This window comes from Sinocyclocheilus grahami, unplaced genomic scaffold, assembly GCF_001515645.1.
Source record: "Sinocyclocheilus grahami isolate Dianchi unplaced genomic scaffold, SAMN03320097.WGS_v1.1 scaffold627.1, whole genome shotgun sequence".
NCBI classification, from domain to species: Eukaryota; Metazoa; Chordata; class Actinopteri; order Cypriniformes; family Cyprinidae; genus Sinocyclocheilus; species Sinocyclocheilus grahami.
Window position 1 is genome coordinate 30,171 of NW_015505806.1, and position 9,285 is coordinate 39,455.

At 36.6% G+C, this 9,285-nt stretch overlaps 2 protein-coding genes across 2 annotated transcripts in view; both read left to right on the top strand.

The window, feature by feature from the left end:
- LOC107557977 (tropomyosin alpha-1 chain-like) overlaps positions 1-2,081 on the top strand; it is a 25,213-nt gene extending 23,132 nt beyond the window's left edge. Inside the window, exon 7 of the mRNA XM_016241575.1 lies at positions 1,287-2,081. Coding sequence (XP_016097061.1) covers positions 1,287-1,369 — 83 coding nt within the window. The 3' untranslated portion in view covers positions 1,370-2,081. The remainder of the gene's footprint in view (positions 1-1,286) is intronic.
- A 1,656-nt stretch (positions 2,082-3,737) lies between these two features.
- The window catches only part of LOC107557987 (serine beta-lactamase-like protein LACTB, mitochondrial), a 12,047-nt gene continuing 6,499 nt past the window's right edge, over positions 3,738-9,285 (top strand). The window contains exons 1-5 of the mRNA XM_016241584.1: positions 3,738-4,221; positions 5,444-5,510; positions 6,081-6,271; positions 7,259-7,574; positions 8,073-8,238. Of these exons, the coding sequence (XP_016097070.1) occupies positions 3,865-4,221; positions 5,444-5,510; positions 6,081-6,271; positions 7,259-7,574; positions 8,073-8,238 (1,097 nt within the window). The 5' untranslated portion in view covers positions 3,738-3,864. The remainder of the gene's footprint in view (positions 4,222-5,443; positions 5,511-6,080; positions 6,272-7,258; positions 7,575-8,072; positions 8,239-9,285) is intronic.

Consider the following 9,285-nt stretch of genomic DNA (forward strand, 5'->3'; position numbering starts at 1 on the left):
TCCTTTTGTGTTTTTCTCTCTCTCTCTCTCTCTCTCTCTCTCTCTCTCTCTCTGCTCCTGTAGACCATCTCTACCAACAACTCGAGAAAAACCGCCTTCTCTCTAACGAGCTAAGAATGGCCTTGAATGAGGACTAATATAGAGGACTTTATTTTTTTTTCCTATCACCAAATGGTGTCTAAAATGAATGCTGTTGTGAATGAAGGTTCAAGGAACGTGTTTTTGTAACAGTTACTCTCTTGCTGCCTTCAAGTCATGTTGGAAACATCATGATTACAAGTTGAGATTTACCACAAAATAACACATTGTTGGTATTTTGCATTTTGTGCACTATTGAATTTTTATTTAATTAATATTTAATAAATTATACATTTATTTTAAATACTTAATTTATTACATTGTTTTTCTCTTTGCTGTTCAAAAAAACTGTTCAAGAAAAAATCCAAAGCCATCCTTGTATTTACACACACAATTTAATATTAATTAAAATATTTAAACTATAGTATTACATGTAGAATTTAATATACAGGAAATATTAAATATTTAAACAATACATTATACATTTTATATATTTATACATTTAAATTCTTTAAAAAAAGATTTGCTGTTCATTGTAAAAAAAAAAAAGTCCTTAATTTAAAATAAATTAAGTGTATATATAGATAGATAGATAGATAGATATAGATTGAGAGGTTATAAAAAAAAATCCCATACATTATATAAATCAAATTTCCTGTGCTCTTAATTGTCAAGGAAAACCCTTCCTGACTTTGTTCACACTTTATATTTAATAATAATAATATATTTTGAAAAATTACAATTATAATTTTTTTTATTAATGTGCATTATATAAATTCTATTCTTTACTCTGAATTATGTCGGAAAAAGAAAAAGAGAATAAACATCTTAGCGTTGTTATTCAGTGAAAGAGAAATTGATCAATGCTTTTTATTGCAAACCAAAATCATTCAGTTGCAACTTCCGAACTCGTCCCAGAAGGACTTGAAGGCAGCATTTGGATAATGGATGGCTACCACTTAAATCAGGATGTCATCTAATGCCTTTTGCTGTATGCAAGAGTCAGCACTCTTTAAATGTTTATATATTAACACATGTATATCACTGTGTGTATATAATGTATCTCTGCTATGGATATTTCTATGAAAGCATGAACCGAGTGTGTGAAGTATGTATGCTACAGGACAATTCTCAAGGCATCCACTGCATGTTATTGCCTACATGCTTTGCATTTATATTAACGTGTCTTTCACTTGATGTTCTAACAGAGAAACTCTCACACGCTAAAGAAGAAACCCTCGATATGAACCAGATGTTGGAACAGACTCTATTGGAGCTGAATAACATGTGAATCCTGCTCATGTAATCATGACATGTCTGCATTTTGTCTTTTTTTTTTGTCTTTTTTTTTTTTCATCCTGACAATTATCAGATTGAGTAACATGTGCCATTTGTTACAAAAGCTTTAGTTTTCCTTGTATTTTATTTTTTATGTAATATTATGGTACATGTTTGTTTTATTCTGGTTGTGCACAAGTGAAACAAAGTTAGCAACAATTGCACTTCAATATATGCACATAACGGTTCTAGTCGAGTCTGAAGCCCAGTTGAATTGAAAGGTTTTTCTTTTATCGTGTACGTGGGATTAGGTTGTCCTATGTATACTGGTGCTACTGTGAAGGCGGATGTCTAGCAGTGTGTAGCTTATAGTGGGTTATGATTAAATATATACACTTTTTTTTTTCTAATTTAGATATCAGTCTTTGTGCCAATATTTAGCCCTAAAGGGACTTCTTTACACTCCAACTTTTATTTATTTTTGTTTTCCCTCCCGTTTTGCTACGAGATGTCAGGCAACGTTTTTTTTTTTTTTGCTGAGTTCGCTTACGCCGAAAACCATGTGGTTCAAAATGTGCTCGTTTTGAATTTGAAAAATATGATGAAATCATATTTGGTTGTGCCTCATTCATTTTAGTCATTTTAAATGTAGGTGTATTAAATGTATGTCATCCAGAAATGTACAAAGCTAAAATAAATATCAAAAAACCACTCCGTTTGACATTTTCTAAAGCCTGGGGTCTGTCTTTGAGATGTTGTTAGTGCTTCAAGTGCACTTGTGCTCTGAATTGCTCACTATATTCACTACAGAGCCTTTCATCTCCCACTCATTGCTAAGAGGATGTTGCTTCACAACTAGGGATGCACCGATATGAAAATTTTGGCCGATACCGATAACCGATTATTCTTTATTATCATATGTGATTATTCTGTTGCATAAATGTCTCACTGGAGACAAGATTTTAGTTGTAATGTCGAAGCAGTTGGAAGGTGTAGAATGTGACATTGCAGGACGTGAAGTAACCGAATGCGTTCAGACGGTTAAAACCACTTGATTACAAAACCAGACCATTTCAGCCAGTCTTTCTTGAGCCTTTGCTGTTCAAACTGATGCAACATTTGTGTTGTTGGTAATAGTGAACTTAATTATAAATATATGTTGCGTATGTATAATTATATGTGTGTGTGTATATATATATATATATACTTGTGATCTAATCATTACAATAATATATTATCTAAGCATTTAAACATTTTGTGTAATATAATTTCATCTTTTTTATATATTTTTTTTTCTTCTGATATAAACGTAATATAATTACAATAATGGTATATTTTTAATATTTTCTTCTGATGTAAGCATTTAAATATTTTTTAAATTTAATTTAATATTTTTTTTCTAGATGTAGATATTTTTTCTATATTATTGTTATTTAGTTTTCTTATCTAAACATTTATATCATATTTTACATTTACATTGAGCAGATGCTTTTATCTAAAGCGACTTACAAATGATATTTTCTACACGGTCTTGCGTATCCACGCACAGAATGAAGAGCCTCTGGCAAGGTGAGCTGCTGTTTAAACTCTGTTCTCATGAAAGGTCTGGGCAGTCGCACAAAAGTAATGATTGATTGGAGTGCACCGAATTCACTAGTGTAGAAAACATGAGCATGTGGGTTCCGCCGGTCCTTTATACTGCAAAGCGATATGATAACTGATCGTTCCTGTTAATAAACACACAACACTGAGTTATGCGTCACTAAACTGCCTGTAGGCTGTGTAAAGTGACATATATATTAATATTTGTACTTAAAATGTCCAAATAACAGCTGCTATCGCCTACATAGTCTATTGAAGGAAGTTTGTTGTTGACAGCGGCGCTGAGGCGGGGCCTGCTGTCAAGAGCAGAATACGCACGTCTGATTGGCTGACATCAGAGTCACAACTGTCATACGAGCCAATCAGCCGTTGGTTGGTCAAAGTCTCCAGTTTTCATATTAAAAGACCCTCTCCCGTACCATGAATGAGTACGTGTTTTTCTTTCACTATCCGTTCTAACTCATCAACATTTAGATTAGTTTGATTGTTCACTCCAGTTCCCTTCACTATCCGGTCAAAAAATCTAATTTTCTGGAAAAAAAAAAAATCACATGCAGGCAGACGTAAAAATTGTTTTTGGGTAAAACAAGTTCAAACCGTTAAACATTTGTGTTTAGATTGTTTATTTTTAAGATCATTAGATGTTACAGATCATGAGATTTTAATACAAATATGCTAAATATAATTTAATTGAATTTAAATATAATTACTTATATTAAAATTAATATATATAACATTTTAAAAATGGCGGACCTCTATTCTGTAAACTAGTCCGGTTGTCAGCTGTCTGTCTGTCGCTGCTTCTGCGGAGTTCAAACGGGATCTCTGGCTGTACTCTTCATATAAACTAGTTCATCCTTTTCCCCATGTATTATTATCGTTATTATTATTAGTGGTAAAGCAGTCATGTCTCGGTTACTGTGTTTATCACGGGGTCTCATAGGCACACAATGTAGATGCAGTGTTCAGAAATCCGAGCCCTTTGCGTCTTTGTTGATATCCAGAGTGAAGTTCAGAGATCAGCTGATGAAGAGACTGATTTCAACAGGCAGGAGACCTGTCATCACACCCGACAACAACCGACACCCGGTTTTATGGCTGTTCGGTATCGGGACGGGTTTTGTTCTGGCTCTAGGGCTGAAGTATCGTGATTCTGCGTCTGAACGCTGTGAATGTATCACACCGAAGACACACAGAGCCCAGACTGCCTCCAAATACACAGCGGCTATAGAAACCAGCAGAGACCTGCTGCAGCGGATAAAGGTACAGGTATCAGGACCACGCTTTATTTACTACTATACGTTATTACTTTTATGCCATTTATTTATTTTTAGCATATTAGCTTGTTGTGTGTGTGTGTGTGTATATATATATATATATCTTTCTGGCCATCGAATCCGATTGGCTGAGAGCATTTTCCAGCAGTGCAATATTCTGGTGATAACAGCCACCATTTCACCGTTGTATCACTCTGCTTGCAGTATTTCTCACGGCGTGTTTCATAGCTGACGCCCAAATCCACTATAATTTTATAAATAATACAGTTTTTGTGTCACGGAATGTAGTTTTAAGAGTTTTTTAGGCAAGAATGTAGTTGTTTAGACTTCAAATATGCGGTTTGTTAATAAAAATAACATCTTTTTACAAATTTGCTTCAACGTTTTCGGAGATGTGAGCTCCAGGGCGTCAGCGGTCCTTCAGCGCTCATGAACCTGCCGAGAGCAACCTCACCTCGTCCAGATCTTCTGGAATTTGCCTCTGGCTCTGATGCTTCTGTAGTGGCTAAACATGAGATATCATTCATTTTGGTTAAATCTAACGGGCAGTTTTTGTCTCAATCTATTATTTGTTTCACAGCAAATAGCTTTGATTGAGGGTAAAGTCTCATAATGTTATATTTTATATAACTTTAAAGCTGTTATATCAGTGTGCTGCCTTTGTACTTTTGACTGAATTGCCTAGCAACTTTTATGATGGCTGTTGTTTATTAAATGTTATTATTCAACAAATAATATTTTAAATAAATAATAGCAGTATTTAATTATAGTGTTTAGTATTGAGAAACGGTGTGCGTGTGTGTTAGTGATGGTGATTTCAGCTACATTATACTGTCATTGGATGTGACAAGAGACTGTTTTTATGAGTGAGTCTGCAGTAAAGACTTTTATATTGAAAGACACTGAAAGAGGGTTGTAAACAAGCACGTTCTTTTTACTTTCAACAACACCTTGTATGACGCAGCCAACAAATTGTTGTCATCTGAAATCACCCTAAACAGATTAAAGGACAGTACGACAAAGATAGTAGTTCCGCACAAAAGAGGGTTTTTAAAGACTCTGCATTGATGTTTCTTATGTATTTACACACTCGTGCTGTCGAACTGTTGTATAAATGCAATATTATATTGCTCATATATATTCATTTTAAATTTATAGTTCAGTTATAGTTCAGTTATGGCCTACAGACAAGTCATATAATTTTGCAGGATGAAGTTGGAGCTCCTGGGATGGTTATCGGAGTCTCAGTGGATGGCAGTCATGTTTGGTGTGAAGGTAGGAAGTCTCCCACCGCACACTGATGCTTGGAAGGCTCTTGGGTAGTCTGCACTACTGTAGGATTTAGAAAATCCATGCATGCTTAAAATGACACATTTATGTGATGGCCACAAGTCCTCATCCAAGTGCACCAGTCCTTTACTCACTTCGAGGCCTGTGTTAAAAAATAGTGAATAGTGAAGTGACATGTGGCCAAGTATGGTGACCCATACTTGGAATTAGTGCTCTGCATTTAACCCATCCAAAGTGCGCACACACACACAGCAGTGAACACACACACACCGTGAACACACACCCGGAGCAGTGGGCAGCCATTTATGCTGCGGCGCCCGGGGAGCAGTTGGGGGTTCGGTGCCTTGCTCAAGGGCACCTCAGTCGTGGTATTGAAGGTGGGAGAGAGCGCTGTACATTCACTCCCCCCACCTACAATCCCTGCCGGTACGAGACTCGAACCAACAACCCACAACCCCATAACCATTAGGCCACGACTTCCCCCAGGAAGGCCTGAGGCCTGTGTTAGAACAGTAGCTCAGAAAGTGACCGCTGGCTGTGTCTGTTGTCTCTCAGGGGTTGGCTATTCAGATCTGGAGAACAGAGTGCCTTGTGGTCCGGACACAGTGATGAGAATCGCCAGCATCAGTAAACCTCTGACCGCAGCCACCGTCGCCAGACTCTGGGAAGACGGCAAGATAGATCTAGATGCTCCTGTCCAAAAATACGTCCCAGAGTTCCCACAGAAACGATATGAAGGAGAGGATGTGAGTACATCCATTTAAAAATGTTTTTAATTTAATTAATTTATAACTAATCTGATTAATGTGAATTTATTGCTCACCTTATTTGTTAATAATGTATGAGCTAGATGAGTAAAGTTTGAAGCCTTGTCTGAAAGTTCTAAACTTTGAAAAGCTTGAAGATTGTACTCAAAATCAATAAAATGTTAACATGATTTAGCACATTGCTAGCATGTTACCAGCATGATTTAACATGTTGTTAACCTGATTTAGCACATTACTAACACGTTGCCAGCATGATTTTTAACATGTTTTTGCATGTTGCCACATTGGTAGCATGTTTTAGGATGTTGATAGCATGATTTAAGGCATTGCTAGCATTAAACATGTTGCTAGAATGTTTTCGTATGTTGTCGCCTGATTTATCACACTGTTAGCATAATTTAACATGTTGATAGCATGATTTAGCATGTTGCTAGCATGAATTAGCACATTGGTGGCATGTTTCTAACATAACATGTTGCCAGCATGATTTTTCTAGCATGTTTAACGTGCTGTTTGCATGATTTAGCACATTGCTAGCATATTTAGCGTGTTGTTAGCATTATTTAACACATTGCTAACATGATTTAACATGTTGATGGCATGATGTAGCATGTTTTACCATGTTGCTATAGCTTGATTTAACACATTGCAAGCATGTTTTAACATGCTGCTGGAATGTGTTTCCATGTGCTTAGCATGTTGCTAGCATGAATTAGCATGTTCTGAGAATGTTTCTAGCATGATTTAGCACATTGATAACATGTTGCTTGCGTGATTAGCACTTTGCTTGTTGTCCTAGCATAAATGTTAAGCTTTGCTTGTGATGGGCAGCTTCAGTACTTTAAATGTGTTCAAAAGTTTTGACCCCCTCAATGAAAGTCTATGGGAATTTTCGTCGTTTTTGCCAAACCGACAAAATAATTCATTCGGTTTGGCTTAGCATTCTTCCCACTCTCCTTAAACCAGGTAACAATAACGCCCCGGATGCTCCTGTCCCACTTGAGTGGCATCCGTCACTATGTGAAAGATGGCAAGAAAGTGCGAGAGGACAGGGAGAAAGCCAAGCGCCTTCTGAAGCCCCCGGAGAAGAAAGAGGAGAAGAGCTCAGATGAAAACAAAGAGAAGCCGAAAGCGGAGGACAGCAGCGCTAAAAGCAAAGAGGCCAAAGGAGGCCTGAGGAAAAAAGAGTTTGAGAAGGAGGAGTATTACCTCAAAGACAACTTTGAGAATGTCATCCAGGCTCTGGACTTATTCAAAGATGATCCGCTGATTTTTAAACCCGGTATGCTTTCTAGGCATGGGCCGATTACCGGTTTCAAGGTATACCGCGATTTGAACATTTCACGGTTTCAAAACCACTAACGTTAATATTTTCCGTTATACCGTCCCTGCGGTATGCGCTGTCTCCTTTTTTTTTTTTACCCAGTCATTTAAAAATAACACATTTTAGAGCTGTAATGACAATACCATGATATTTTTGCTTAAGGTTATCATACCTTCAAAATCTCATACCGGCCCATGCCTAATGCTTTCACTACACACAACAAAGCGCTGTTATAATGTGTTGTGAGGTTGGGTTTATTTTTAGAGCATCTTGCCTTGATATCTTGATCTTGATCTTTTGAAGGAATAGCTTACCGTCATTTACTTACTCTCATGTCGGTCCAAACCTGATCTCTCTTGGAACTCAAAATGAGGAGTTCAGCAGAATATCTCTGTTGGACAGTGATGTTTCTCTGCAGTAATTTGTCCTTAACTCTGTGTTATACGACCGCTGTAGGTTCTACGTTCCTGTATTCGACGCATGCGTACACCCTGCTGAGCGCCGTGGTGGAGAGAGCAGCAGGTCAGCGCTTCCTCGACCACATGATGAAGATGTTTCAAGAGCTGGGCATGCTGAACACCGTACCGGACGAAAACGACCCCATCATATACAACCGCTCCAGGTAAAAGAGACATTAAACATGCAATTTAAATATAATTGATGAACATGTTGTTAATTTTCTGAATTCTGATTTTAGGGGATCAAAAAGTTGAAAATGTCAGCGTGATACAAATCCACTGATAAATAAATCAATGTTAAAAAGAAAAAGTTAAAAATATGATGCAAAATATAAAAATGTTGTTTGTAAATATTAATATTTTAATATTAAGTCATGTGGAGCAGTGTTGTTACTGTTAACTAGTAAAAAATGACAAAAGCACATAACAAAATTACTAAATTTAAACTAAAATAATATGAGAACTGTAAATATCAAAATAAAAATTAATTCATAATATCAATAAATACTATAGTATATAAATATATATGTGTGTGTGTGTGTTTTACCTTGAAAAATATATATTTAAAAACTTTATTTCGAAAATAATGATTAAAGGGATACTCCATTTAAGATGTGTACATTCACATATTTAAGGTGTAAAGAAAATGATATTCCTTTTTACTTGATGGTTACACCACATTACATTTTTAGAGTTATTATTTGAAACTTTTCTTGAAAATGGTATAAAAGTGTTTCAAAATCATAGTAAAAATCAACCTTTTGTTTTCATATGATTGCACCATGCTTTTCTTAAAGGGGTCATATGATGCTGCTAAAAAGAACGTTATTTTGTGTATTTGGTGTAATGAAATGTGTTTATGCGGTTTAAGGTTAAAAAAACACATTATTTTCCACGTACTGTACATTATTGTTTCTCCTCTATGCCCCGCCTTTCTGAAACGCGTAAATTTTTACAAAGCTCATCGGTCTGAAAAAGCGAGGTGTGCTGTGATTGGCCAGCTGTCCAGTGCGTTGTGATTGGCCGAATTCCACAAGTGTGTGACGGAAATGTTACGTCCCTTACCATATTGTGACGCCTGCGGCAACCACATGTGACGACCCCGGCTGGACTCCGCTTCGTCCACGGTGAAAGCCGATCCGGCGATCCACAGCATGAAGTTGAAGTATTTCCTCAGCAACCAGCACGGATCAGCTCCAGGCATGACGAAG